Source organism: Nothobranchius furzeri, chromosome 7 (genome assembly GCF_043380555.1).
Source record: "Nothobranchius furzeri strain GRZ-AD chromosome 7, NfurGRZ-RIMD1, whole genome shotgun sequence".
In the NCBI taxonomy this organism is placed as follows: Eukaryota; Metazoa; Chordata; class Actinopteri; order Cyprinodontiformes; family Nothobranchiidae; genus Nothobranchius; species Nothobranchius furzeri.
Genome location: NC_091747.1, coordinates 14,002,491 through 14,016,985, shown reverse-complemented (window position 1 = coordinate 14,016,985; position 14,495 = coordinate 14,002,491). Strand labels below are relative to the sequence as shown.

At 40.7% G+C, this 14,495-nt stretch overlaps 1 protein-coding gene across 1 annotated transcript; it reads right to left on the bottom strand.

Moving 5' to 3' along the window:
* Positions 1-2,627: 2,627 nt before the first annotated feature.
* LOC139070533 (uncharacterized) lies at positions 2,628-13,780 on the bottom strand. The gene is made up of 10 exons (XM_070552875.1): positions 13,707-13,780; positions 13,104-13,276; positions 10,152-10,314; positions 9,872-10,064; positions 9,234-9,278; positions 8,487-8,531; positions 5,116-5,160; positions 4,371-4,415; positions 3,644-3,688; positions 2,628-2,942 (listed from the first exon to the last, which is right to left on the bottom strand). Exons 1-10 carry the CDS (start codon positions 13,778-13,780, stop codon positions 2,853-2,855), a joined length of 918 nt encoding a protein of 305 aa, XP_070408976.1. The 3' UTR covers positions 2,628-2,852.
* Between the last annotated feature and the right edge of the window lie 715 nt (positions 13,781-14,495).

The following is a 14,495-nucleotide window of genomic DNA, read 5'->3' as shown; positions in this document are numbered from 1 at the left end:
CAGGAGAGAGGCCCAAGCAAGACGCGCCCCGAGGAGCGTCTTGACACATGTCTCCTCTGGGTCTGACTGAGCGCCTCCAAGAGAGAGGCCCAAGCAAGACGTGCCCCGAGGAGCGTCTTGCCACATGTCAACACTGGGTCTGACTGAGTGCCTCCATGAGAGAAGCCCCAGCAAGACGCGCCCCGAGGAGCGTCTTGCCACATGTCAACACTGGGTCTGACTGAGCGCCTCCAGGAGAGAGGCCCGAGGAGCGTCTTGCCACATGTCACCTCTGGGTCTGACTGAGCGCCTCCAGGAGAGAGGCCCCAGCAAGACGTGCTCCGAGGAGCGTCTTGCCACATGTCAGCACTCGGTCTGACTGAGCACCTCCAGGAGAGAGGCCCAAGCAAGAAGCGCCCCGAGGAGCGTCTTGCCACATGTCAACAATGGGTCTGACTGAGGGCCTCCAGGAGAGAAGCCCAAGCAAGACGCACCCCGAGGAGCGTCTTGCCACATGTCAACACTGGGTCTAATTGAGCGCCTCCAGGAGAGAGGCCCAAGCAAGACGCGCCCGGAGGAGCGTCTTGCCACATGTCACTACTCGGTCTGACTGAGCGCCTCCAGGAGAGAGGTCCAAGCAACACGCGCCCCGAGGAGCGTCTTGCCACATGTCAACACTGGGTCTGACTGAGTGCCTCCATGAGAGAAGCCCCAGCAAGACGCGCCCCGAGGAGCGTCTTGCCACATGTCACTACTCGGTCTGACTGAGCGCCTCCAGGAGAGAGGCCCAAGCAAGACGTGTCCCGAGGAGAGTCTTGCCACATGTCAACAATGGGTCTGACTGAGGGCCTCCAGGAGAGAAGCCCAAGCAAGAAGCGCCCCGAGGAGCGTCTTGCCACATGTCAACAATGGGTCTTACTGAGGGCCTCCAGGAGAGAAGCCCAAGCAAGACGCGCCCCGAGGAGCGTCTTGCCACATGTCACTACTCAGTCTGACTGAGCGCCTCAGTTAGAGAGGTCCAAGCAAGACGCGCCCCGAGGAGCGTCTTGCCACATGTCAACACTGGGTCTGACTGAGTGCCTCCATGAGAGAAGCCCCAGCAAGACGCGCCCCGAGGAGCGTCTTGCCACATGTCAGCACTCGGTCTGACTGAGCGCCTCCAGGAGAGAGGCCCAAGCAAGACGCGCCCCGAGGAGCGTCTTGACACATGTCTCCTCTGGGTCTGACTGAGCGCCTCCAAGAGAGAGGCCCAAGCAAGACGTGCCCCGAGGAGCGTCTTGCCACATGTCAACACTGGGTCTGACTGAGTGCCTCCATGAGAGAAGCCCCAGCAAGACGCGCCCCGAGGAGCGTCTTGCCACATGTCAACACTGGGTCTGACTGAGCGCCTCCAGGAGAGAGGCCCGAGGAGCGTCTTGCCACATGTCACCTCTGGGTCTGACTGAGCGCCTCCAGGAGAGAGGCCCCAGCAAGACGCGCTCCGAGGAGCGTCTTGCCACATGTCAGCACTCGGTCTGACTGAGCACCTCCAGGAGAGAGGCCCAAGCAAGAAGCGCCCCGAGGAGCGTCTTGCCACATGTCAACAATGGGTCTGACTGAGGGCCTCCAGGAGAGAAGCCCAAGCAAGACGCACCCCGAGGAGCGTCTTGCCACATGTCAACACTGGGTCTAATTGAGGACAGTGTAACACACACACTACAGTTGTTGGTCCAACCATATGAGGACGTATTCTGAAACACACATCTCCTTCACAGCTTGAAACAATATGAGGACATGACGACTGAACACATGTAGAGTTCATGTTCCTGACTTCTAGCTTCTCCTGTTGTTGTCAATAAAAGCTCTAAACCCAACATTGATGTAAAGCCATCTATTTCCCCAGAAATCCAATCATATTAACTGATCAGCTTCAGGTTAAATGGACAAAAACATGTGTAAAAGGACAAAAATATTAAACTTAGTCTGAACAAATATCAAGCAAATGCTTAAAGGGAAAGTTTGGACTAACAAATGGTATAGACAATTTCTTTCTCCTAATGCTAATGTTGATTTGGGGAAACTTTCACTGAAACTGATTGTTTTAAAACAATCAAAGTGCATTTCATTTATGCACTAGGCCCAACTGACTCATATACTTGATTTCAAATACAAAAAATAATGTGTGACCTGTTGGAAGAATGGAGTGAATTTTCACTCACTTCTTGGTCTGTAGGAGGTTGGGACATGGTCTCAACACTTGGTGTCTGAAACAAAAGACAACAATGTAAATCCTGACTAGTTCACTAACTACAGATCATACTTGTTTCAGTGAATATAATTCAAAGAAGAATCTGAGTTCCTTATATCAGACTGTATAGAAACTATTAACACTGTACAGTTCTTCTACCCAACAATATGAGGACAGTGTAACACACACACTACAGTTGTTGGTCCAACCATATGAGGACATATTCTGAAACACACATCTCCTTCACAGCTTGAAACAATATGAGGACATGACGACTGAACACATGTAGAGTTCATGTTCCTGACTTCTAGCTTCTGCTGTTGTCAATAAAAGCTCTAAACCCAACACTGATGTAAAGCCATCTATTTCCCCAGAAATCCAATCATATTAACTGATCAGCTTCAGGTTAAATGGACAAAAACATGTGTAAAAAGACAAAAATATTAAATTTAGTCAGAATAAAGATCAAGCAAATGCTTAAAGGGAAAGTTTGGACTAACAAATTGTATAGATAATTTCTTTCTCCTAATGCAAATATTGATTTGGGGAAACTTTCAATCAAACTGATTGTTTTAATACAATCAAAGTGCATTTCATTTATGCACTAGGCCCAACTGACTCATATACTTGATTCCAAACACAAAAATTAATGTGTGACCTGTTGGGAGAATGAAGTGGATTTTTCACTCACTTCTTGGTCTGTAGGAGTTTGGGACATGGTCTCAACACTTGGTGTCTGAAACAAAAGACAACAATATAATGTCAGAAACATTGTGTACTATGAATCCTGACTAGTTCATTAACTACAGATCATACTTGTTTCAGTGAATATTATTCACAGAAGAATCTGAGTTCCTTATATCAGACTGTATAGAAACTATTAACACTGTACAGTTCTGCTACCTAACAATATGAGGACAGTGTAACACACACACTACAGTTGTTGGTCCAACCATATGAGGACGTATTCTGAAACACACATCTCCTTCACAGCTTGAAACCATATGAGGACATGACGACTGAACACATGTAGAGTTCATGTTCCTGACTTCTAGCTTCTCCTGTTGTTGTCAATAAAAGCTCTAAACCCAACACTGATGTAAAGCCATCTATTTCCCCAGCAATCCAATCATATTAACTGATCAGCTTCAGGTTAAATGGACAAAAACATGTGTAAAAGGACAAAAATATTAAACTTAGTCAGAACAAATATCAAGCAAATGCTTAAAGGGAAAGTTTGGACTAACAAATGGTATAGACAATTTCTTTCTCCTAATGCTAATGTTGATTTGGGGAAACTTTCACTCAAACTGATTGTTTTAAAACAATCAAAGTGCATTTCATTTATGCACTAGGCCCAACTGACTCATATACCTGATTTCAAATACAAAAAATAATGTGTGACCTGTTGGAAGAATGAAGTGAATTTTCACTCACTTCTTGGTCTGTAGGAGGTTGGGACGTGGTCTCAACACTTGGTGTCTGAAACAAAAGACAACAATGTAAATCCTGACTAGTTCATTAGCTACAGATCATACTTGTTTCAGTGAACATTATTCACAGAAGAATCTGAGTTCCTCATATCAGACTGTATAGAAACTAATAACACTGTACAGTTCTGCTACCCAACAATATGAGGACAGTGTAACACACACACACTACAGTTGTTGGTCCAACCATATGAGGATGTTTTCTGAAACACACACATCTCCTTTACAGCTTGAATCAATATGAGGACATGACGACTGAACACATGTAGAGTTCATGTTCCTGACTTCTAGCTTCTCCTGCTGTTGTCAATAAAAGCTCTAAACCCACCACTGATGTAAAGCCATCTATTTCCCCAGAAATCCAATCATATTAACTGATCAGCTTCAGGTTAAATGGACTAAAACATGTGTAAAAGGACAAAAATATTAAATTTAGTCAGAATAAAGATCAAGCAAATGCTTACAGGGAAAGCTTGGACTAACAAATGGTATAGACAATTTCTTTCTCCTAATGCTAGTGTTGATTTGGGGAAACTTTCACTCAAACAGATTGTTTTAAAACAATCAAAGTGCATTTCATTTATGCACTAGGCCCAACTGACTCATATACTTGATTTCAAATACAAAAAATAATGTGTGACCTGTTGGAAGAATGAAATGAATTTTTCACTCACTTCTTGGTCTGTAGGAGGTTGGGACATGGTCTCAACACTTGGCGTCTGAAACAAAAGACAACAATATAATGTCAAACATTCTGTACTATAAATCCTGACTAGTTCATTAACTACAGATCATACTTGTTTCAGTGAATATTATTCACAGAAGAATCTGAGTTCCTTATATCAGACTGTATAGAAACTATTAACACTGTACAGTTCTGCTACCCAACAATATGAGGACAGTGTAACACACACACTACAGTTGTTGGTCCAACCATATGAGGACCTATTCTGAAACACACATCTCCTTCACAGCTTGAAACAATATGAGGACATGACGACTGAACACATGTAGAGTTCATGTTCCTGACTTCTAGCTTCTCCTGCTGTTGTCAATAAAAGCTCTAAACCCAACACTGACGTAAAGCTATCTATTTCCCCAGAAATCCAATCATATTAACTGATCAGCTTCAGGTTAAATGGAGAAAAACATGTGTAAAAGGACAAAAATATTAAATTTAGTTAGAATAAAGATCAAGCAAATGCTTAAAGGGAAAGTTTGGACTAACAAATGGTATAGACAATTTCTTTCTCCTAATGCTAATGTTGATTTGGGGAAACTTTCACTCAAACTGATTGTTTTAACACAATCAAAGTGCATTTCATTTATGCACTAGGCCCAACTGACTCATATACTTGATTCCAAACACAAAAATTAATGTGTGACCTGTTGGAAGAATGAAGTGGATTTTTCACTCACTTCTTGGTCTGTAGGAGTTTGGGACATGGTCTCAACACTTGGTGTCTGAAACAAAAGACAACAATGTAAATCCTGACTAGTTCATTAGCTACAGATCATTCTTATTTCAGTGAATATAATTCACAGAAGAATCTGAGTTCCTTATATCAGACTGTATAGAAACTATTAACACTGTACAGTTCTGCTACCCAAAAATATGAGGACAGTGTAACACACACACTACAGTTGTTGGTCCAACCATATGAGGACGTATTCTGAAACACACACATCTCCTTCACAGCTTGAAACAATACGAGGACATGACGACTGAACACATGTAAAGTTCATGTTCCTGACTTCTAACATCTGCTGTTGTCAATAAAAGCTCTAAACCCAACACTGATGTAAAGCCATCTATTTCCCCAGAAATCCAATCATGTAAACTGATCAGCTTCAGGTTAAATGGACAAAAACATGTGTAAAAGGGCAAAAATATTAAATTTAGACAGAATAAAGATCAAGCAAATGCTTAAAGGGGAAGTTTGGACTAACAAATGGTATAGACAATTTCTTTCTCTTAATGCGTTTGTTGATTTGGGGAAACTTTCACTCAAACTGATTGTTTTAATACAATCAACGTGCATTTCATTCATGCACTAGGCCCAACTGACTCATATACTTGATTCCAAATACAAAAAATAATGTGTGACCTGTTGGAAGAATGAAGATCTATTGAGTTGTAAGTGATCTGAACGTTTCATGATGATAGCCCCAAGCACAATTTCACATTATTCTGGGTCCAGTTCACTGAAAAAATCTTCAATCAGGCTGAAAAATCACAGGAAAGTAGAATCTATTGAGTTATAAGTGATTCCAACGTTTCATGATGATAGCTCAGTCCTAATGGGGTCAAATGATGTCACAAAGGTCACCGGATCACTTATGCCTTAAAGGCCTGCTTACAAAAACAGCTTTGGGGGCTTATAACTTGGCTTCTGAATGTCCTAGAGAGATCAGCTTGGTTTTAAATTACTCCAATTAACAGCCCCTATTAGCTCTTATGGTTTTAAAATGGGACACAGAATTATGTTGCACCAAGCACAATTTCACATATTTCTGGTTGCATATCTGTGATACAAGCTCCAATCTGTCTGAAATTAACATATGTTGGACATGTGAGGTCAAGGAGCATATCAGTTGCAAGTCTGTAGGTTGAAGAGAACCCTGTTTTTCAGCTGAAATCCATCATTTTTTCTGACCTCTGACCCAGAACAGCACCAGAACAATGAGCTACGGCTACCAAACTGCCTGGGCTAGCTCGGGGTGACGGCGGCGTGCCAAATCGACGTTTGTTTGGTGAAAATCGGTTGAGAAATGCCACTTTGCCGAGCACGGCAAAAAAGGCGAGAAAAGTGCCATCCGGCCCCAAACGGACACTTAACACGATGCGACCGACACAAATTTGAAATCTATGGTTCGGACCAGCACTGGGGTAAAACAAAAAAATGTTCGTGAGCCTCGGATCAACGATGGCCGAACGGCAGCCAAAAAGGGGCTCAAATCTTGGCCAGGCTTCATTTGGGGCCTAGGGTTTTGTCCGTTGCTTTTAATTAATTAAAAATAGTTAAATTCTACGTAGGGACATGAAATTCACATATGTTGTAAATAAGCACATGCCGAATCATAATTTCTAAGATGCGTCACGCTACGTCGCTCACTGACCGAGTTCGGCCACTAGGGGGCGCAGTCAAAAAAAATTCACTCTCTGGTTCGGAAGTCCGGTACGAGAGCAAAAATCTACTCGCCTTTTTGATAGCCCTCACGGCGCTAGAATTGCGCCATTGCAAACTTGCAAAAATCGCGCGCTTTGGGGGGGCTATATCTCCGGAACCACAAAATATTTTGCCACCAAACCACCTCGGGTGGACTAGTGCTTGGCCCCCGAACCACATATCCGAAGATGGCGCCGCTGGCACCAGCAGAACTTTTTTTTTCCACTTTGTAACAGCAAAACACAAGTCCTCTTTGAGGCATTACGTCTCAGAGGACATTTTTTGGCCTAACTCGGAAGCGACTTTTTTTTTCTTTTCAATTTTGACAGCGGATTATGATTGCTTGGCACCACGGGGACCACCTCTCCAAAAACGGGACGGATCGGGCGTTTGCTTGAGGAGCTGTGGCCAAAAAAGAGCGTGACCTCTGGCGACCTAGGGTTCAGAAAAGCACCGGAACAACGAGCTACGGCTACCAAACTGCCTGGGCTAGTTCGGGGTGACGGCGGCATGCCAAATCAATGTTTGTTTTGTTAAAATCGGTTGAGAAATGCCACTTTGCCGAGCACATGGCAAAAAAGGAGGGAACACTGCCGTCCGGCCCCAAACGGACGCTTTACACGATGCGACCGGCACAAATTCAAATTCTGTGGTTCGGGCCAGTGGTGGGATGCACCAGAAGAATTTTCGGGCGCCTCGGACCAACGTGGGCTGAACGGCAGACGAAAAGGGTCTCAAGTGACAGAAGGCCGCAAACAAAGCCTGAGCTAAATTTTCACACTTTCGGGCCGCCGTTTGAATTCAGTCAGGCGTAGCCGCACGAAATTGTTTGTGGTGCATCCCGGCTACCATCTCATCGAAGCACGTCGAAATTGCGGCCGTCGGACCTTTTCGAGGGCCCTTTCGGGACGCGTGTCCAATTGGATATAGTCAGGTAGTGTCCGGTTACACCTTTGTGGGCTTATAACTTGGCTTCAGAATATCCTAAAGAGGTCAGGTTGATTTTAAAATACTCCAAGTAATGGTCTATATCTGGAACAGAAGGAATGGAGTCATTACCACTTATGGGTTTTAAATGGCACCCAGAATTATGTCGCACAAAGCACAAATTCACATATTTCAGGGTTCAGTTCTCTGACAAAGCTTCAATCAGGCTGAAACATCACAGGAAGGTAGAATCTATTGAGTTATAAGTGATTCCAACGGTTCATGATGATAGCTCATTCCTAATGTGGTCAAATGATGTCACAAAGGTCATCGGATCACTTGTTCTTTAAAGGCGTGGTTCCTAACACACATTTGCGGGCTTATAACTTTTCTTCTGAATGTCCTAGAGAGCTCAGATCTGGTTTTTAAATGGCACCCAGAATTATGTCGCACAAAGCCCAATTTCACATACTTCTGGGTCCATTTGTGTGAAAACAAGGTCCAATCAGGCTGAAACATCACGTGAAAGTATAATCTATGGAGTTGTAAGTGATCTGAACGTTTCATGATGATAGCACATTCCTAAGGGGGTCAAACCATGTCCCAAAGGTCACCGGGCGTGGTTTCACTTGAAGGCCGGTTTCCAAAAACAGCTTTGGTGGCTCATAACTTTTCTTCCAATTTTTCACTCACTTCTTGGTCTGTAGGAGTTTGGGACAATGTCTCAACACTTGGTGTCTGCAACAAAAGACAACAATATAATGTCAGAAACATTCTGTACTATGAATCCTGTCTAGTTCATTAACTACAGATCATACTTGTTTCAGTGAATATTATTCACAGAAGAATCTGAGTTCCTTATATCAGACTGTATAGAAACGATTAACACTGTACAGTTCTGCTACCCAACACTATGAGGACAGTGTAACACACACACTACAGTTGTTGGTCCAACCATATGAGGACGTATTCTGAAACACACACATCTCCTTCACAGCTTGAAACAATATGAGGACATGACGACTGAACACATGTAGAGTTCATGTTCCTGACTTCTAGCTTCTCCTGCTGTTGTCAATAAAAGCTCTAAACCCAACACTGATGTAAAGCCATCTAATTCCCCAGAAATCCAATCATATTAACTGATCAGCTTCAGGTTAAATGGACAAAAATGTGTAAAAGGACAAAAATATTAAATTTAGTCAGAATAAAGATCAAGCAAATGCTTAAAGGGAAAGCTTGGACTAACAAATGGTATAGACAATTTCTTTCTCCTAATGCAAATGTTGATTTGGGGAAACTTTCACTCATACTGATTGTTTTAAAACAATCAAAGTGCATTTCATTTATGCACTAGGCCCAACTGACTCATATACTTGATTTCAAATACAAAAAATAATGTGTGACCTGTTGGAAGAATGAAATGAATTTTTCACTCACTTCTTGGTCTGTAGGAGGTTGGGACATGGTCTCAACACTTGGCGTCTGAAACAAAAGACAACAATATAATGTCAAACATTCTGTACTATGAATCCTGACTAGTTAATTAACTACAGATCATACTTGTTTCAGTGAATATTATTCACAGAAGAATCTGAGTTCCTTATATCAGACTGTATAGAAACTATTAACACTGTACAGTTCTGCTACCCAACAATATGAGGACAGTGTAACACACACACACTACAGTTGTTGGTCCAACCATATGAGAACGTATTCTGAAACACACACATCTCCTTCACAGCTTGAAACAATATGAGGACATGATGACTGAACACATGTAGAGTTCATGTTCCTGACTTCTAGCTTCTCCTGCTGTTGTCAATAAAAGTTCTAAACCCAACACTGATGTAAAGCCATCTATTTCCCCAGAAATCCAATCATGTAAACTGATCAGCTTCAGGTTAAATGGACAAAAACATGTGTAAAGGGACAAAAATGTCAAATTTTGTTAATAAAAGCTCTAAACCCAGCACTGATCTACTCTGGTCTTCATAACTAGAATAACCATCTATGTTTTCATCTACTAATATTTAACATTTCTTGTACTGCACAATCTGTAAAGAGGATTTGCTTACCAGAGCTCGCCATGGCCACATAGATTCTCCATAGTCATGGGTGATTTCACTCTCTGCTTGGATATTGTCAATAGCAAACAAGCAGAGATGAGGTTTATCCTGGACTGCCAGCTCTTTCATCTTGCAGTTTGGGTACTTGTGGTCATCAGTAACCAGCCGGCCAAGTGAGTCGTCTTCACGGGAGGCATCAATGCTAAAAGTGAAGAAAAGAACATATGATTTCTTCACTAAAAACATAATGTTGTGAAGAACAACTGATATTGTATATGCCTTTACTTACCACCATGTGTTATTTTTCCATTTAAAATCAAATAGGAAAGCAGTTTGCTTTTCTGTGTACTTTTTCTGCCGCTTGTCCCGTTCATGTTCTGAGATAAGCTCCCCACTGTACTCGACCACAAAGGATCCCTTTTCAATTGGTTCAGAGGCAAATACACCATGTCCTAATACAAGATGTTCAATAAGTAGTGTTAAGTAATACAATCCAAATCAGGTTTACTGCAGCTGATCAGCCACTGACAAAACATGCAGAACAAACAATCATAAAATGTTTTAATTGTGAGGGGATTATCTAGATGCTTACGTTCATGGATTCAACAAATGAGTTGAAACAATAAATAAATACCAATAATAAAAAAAAATTTAAAATATTTTGCAATAAATTTCAAATACATGGAAATGTAAAACAGTTTTAATCTAGATAGATAACTTTATTGATCAATTTGGGAGGTTCCCTCAGGGAAACTGAAACAATTGTTATATATTACTAAATATTATAATAAACATTAGTTGCAGCTCCGGTAATATTCATGCAGCAGCCATAAGGAACAACATATAACATACCTTTATAGTCATTGATCCATTGGGCCTTTAAACAAGGCTTGTCACTTCCAGATAAAATAAAGTGAGCAGCCTCTGCTTCAGAAAGGTGTCAATGGGAAGAAGTCTTTCAACCAGATGTCATCAAAAACACTGCTCCTGCGTAAGTACCCATTTTAAAATGTTCACACATTTTTCTGGGTCAACAATATGTGCTCCACTACGACAGCTCTTGCCACCAGCCAGTTCATACCTTTGCTATTCACACACTGAGGTATTGTTTCCAGCGTTTCACTTTTTATAAACGCTACACAGCGTCAATATAAACTTGTAGAGCTACTTCTTAAGCTGGTCTAATAAAAGAAGAAATATTATTCAGAGCTTTAGTTGACAAATTATTTTCTGCTTACAGAAAGATATTAGTGGAGATTGTGGCCTGTTACAATAGTAAATTGTGGTGATGGATGATGATTAAAATGTAAATCTGCTTTTGTGATTGCAGATTCTATGAGAAAAAAAATCCCATCTCCCGCAGTTCCACTGACCACGACATATGTAAACATGCTATCCGCTGGTTTAACTTGGCAACAGATCGAGACTGCTCAAGGCGACGTAGTTGTATACAAGAAATTCAACCCGCTGACCAGCATTCATCTTTATAACATAAATTACAGTCTGGTAACAGTTTTTTAATACTGTTTGCATTACTATTATTGTACTTTATACTTTGCTTGCACATGCAACAAACCATTTTTTTATACAGTTTGTATTACTATTATACTTTATACTTGCACATGTAACACAGTTTTTATACAGTTTGTATTACTATTATACTTTATGTATTACTATTATACTTTATACTTGCACATGTAACACAGTTTTTATACAGTTTGTATTACTATTATACTTTATGTATTACTATTATACTTTATACTTGCACATGTAACAGTTTTTTATACAGTTTGTATTACTATTATACTTTGCTTGCACATGTAACACAGTTTTTAATACAGTTTGTATTACTATTATACTTTATACTTCCACATGTAACACAGTTTTTTAATACAGTTTGTATTACTATTATATATATATATATATATATATATATATATATATATAGTTTACAATTTGTAATAGGTAAAACAGCTCCTGTATATATATACTTCCTGTTAAAAGGGAGTTTTTCCTTCCCACTGTCGCCAAAGTGCTTGCTCATAGGTGGTCACATGATTGGGTTTTTCTCGGTACCTATTAAGCGCCTTGAGGTGACTTTGTTTGTTATTTGGCGCTATATAAATAAAATTGAATTGAAATTGAATTGTACTGCTGCATACTGTGATATTTACAGTTGCTTAGTTAATTAAATGACTTAATTACTCACTTTTATCTACTAATTGAATTACTAAATGAAGCTGGAATTGTGCATTCTGCAGTTTTAATAGTGTATTAGTGTTTAAAGAAACAATATGCATTTTATACTATATTGTAAAAAGTATAAGGTAAGTTGAATTTAAAATATAATTAATGAAGAGTTGACTTTTTTCATCAATTTATTTATTAACCTTTATTTAACCAGGAAGATCCCATTGAGGTTAAAAACCTCTTTTTCAAGGGAGACCTGGCCAAGATAGGCAGCAGCAGGTGTCTCACATTTACAGAGGTTACTCAAACACATGCAACAATAAGTGAAAGACTACAAATAAAATAAAATTCAATTAAAAAAATAAAAAGTCAGTTAAAATGACAGTCAATCTAATTGAAACAGTTTCATGTTATGGACTTGGGCTCAATGATTCGTAGTTTAGATTTAAAAGCACTAAATGCAATGAATTCAGTCATCTTCCAGTCCTTCTGCAGTTTGTTCCAAGCCAAGGGTGCTAAATGGACAAAAGCTTTTTTACCAAGTTCAGTTCGGGCAAATAGAGCAGAAAGCAACAAGTAACCATGCGCACAAAGAGAATACCGACCAGCATGTTTCATTGCAAGCAGGGAACATATATAAGAAGGCAGCAACCCAAGTATTGCCTTATATATAAAACTGTATAAATGAGAGTTCCTCCGACTTAACAAAGCAGGTCATCCTACCTGAGAGTATAACTCACAATGGTGAGTCTGAAATTTATGGTTAGTGATGAACCTCAGAGAAGCATGATACACAGAATCAACCATTCAAAGACATTGAGCAGAAGCATTCATATATAGAATATCACCATAATCCAGCACAGGCAAGAATGTTGCAGCAACAAGCAGCTTCTTTGTATTAAAAGAGAAACACAACTTATTTTGAAAGTAAAATCTCAGTTTTAACTTCAGGTTTTTCCACAAGATTCTCTACATGTGGTTTGAAGGTGAGCAAGTCATCAATTAAAATCCCCAGATATTTATATATGTGAACCATCTCTTGTTTTATTACCTTCAAGAGTGGTTACTGATGGGATTATTTGGGCCAAATTCCTTGATTTAGAAAACAGCATGAGCTTTGTTTTGTCTGCGTTGAGAACAAGTTTAAGCAGAAGTAATGAGTGCTGGACAGCAAAAAAGGCTTTCTGCAAGGAGTCAATGGCTTGGACAAGAGTTGAACCACAGCTGTAAATAACAGTATCATCAGCATAGAAGTGCAAGTTTGCATCTGGCACATTTAGACTAAGATTGTTTACGTAAATGATAAATAGAAGTGGTTGATAATATCCACCTTGGATAACAAGCTGCGCACATTAAGATGAACTATCTTCAGCTCAATTTAGGATTTAAATTCAGATGGTGTCTGACTACATTGCAGCTCAGGGCCTGGGTTAGGTTGTACATTACCAGATTAGAGCAGTAGTAAGACGATCAGAAGTCTATGATTTGTAACATTACTTATTGATTTTGACTTGTGAAATGTTGAAACAAAGCAGGATTTTTTATAATTAATTTTGTAATTTTACAAAGCAAGAAGGTTTTGAAGATGAGGTAAATCTTTCTGTAGTTCAAATGATAAATTAATGTCCTGTTTCAAATACATTGGAAATTGTACAGGATGTATAGCAGCAGTGACGCATGTAGATCTGCCATGTCTCGCAGAGTGGGGACACTGTTTAATGTTCTCATCTTAGAGAATTTGAGTGTCCAAAGGCCCCCCACAGCCAATAAGCAAAGTAAAGTTATTTTAAAAAGCCATTATCCAAAACACACAATGATTGTTGATGCTGAATTAAATAGGCTGCACAAACCTAGGATGGCAAGTAAGGCTCCAGCCAGAAGTTCAGGTTCTGGTGGCTTGCTAGCAGTGGGCTTCTGCTAGCACATTTACCAATGTGGTGTAGACGGCTTCAATCAACAGCACAGTACCCGATGTATTGCAGATGAGCTTTTCTAGAAACACAGGCCTTGGTGTGGTGCTGATGTCTTCCACTAGCAACACAGATGCAGTTGGTTTAGCCGGCAGCAAAGGCCCTGGTGTGATGCAGACTGCCCCAGCCAGCAGTACAGGCCCTGATGTGATGCCTATGGGTCCAGCCAGCAGCACATGCCCTGGTGTGGTGCCTATGGGTCCAGCCGGCAGTACAGGCCCTTATGTGATGCCTATGGGTCCAGCCAGCAGTGCAGGCCCTGGTGAGGCTCAGTTGGTTTATGCTAGCAGCACAGGCCCTGGTCTGGTGCAGACAACTTCTGGTAGTAGCATAGGTCCCCAAAAAACCATTTCCCAATGAATTTACAGAATACTTTAGAATACTCTCTAGGAATTCACTGAGTCGAGACTGAGCTTGATGATCATACTGAATCACATGACAGCGGCAGGAATCTCTAAGTTCAACTGTAGATT

Excerpts from the sequence above, each read along its gene's own strand:
- LOC139070533 (XM_070552875.1), bottom strand. The coding sequence starts at position 13,780 with ATGAGAACATTAAACAGTGTCCCCACTCTGCGAGACATGGCAGATCTA. Across the intron at positions 13,277-13,706 it reads TCACTGCTGCTATACATCCT|CTGTGGTTCAACTCTTGTCC; the intron begins GTACAATTTCCA and ends TGTTATTTACAG. Across the intron at positions 4,416-5,115 it reads AAACTCCTACAGACCAAGAA|ACGCCAAGTGTTGAGACCAT; the intron begins GTGAGTGAAAAA and ends CTTTTGTTTCAG.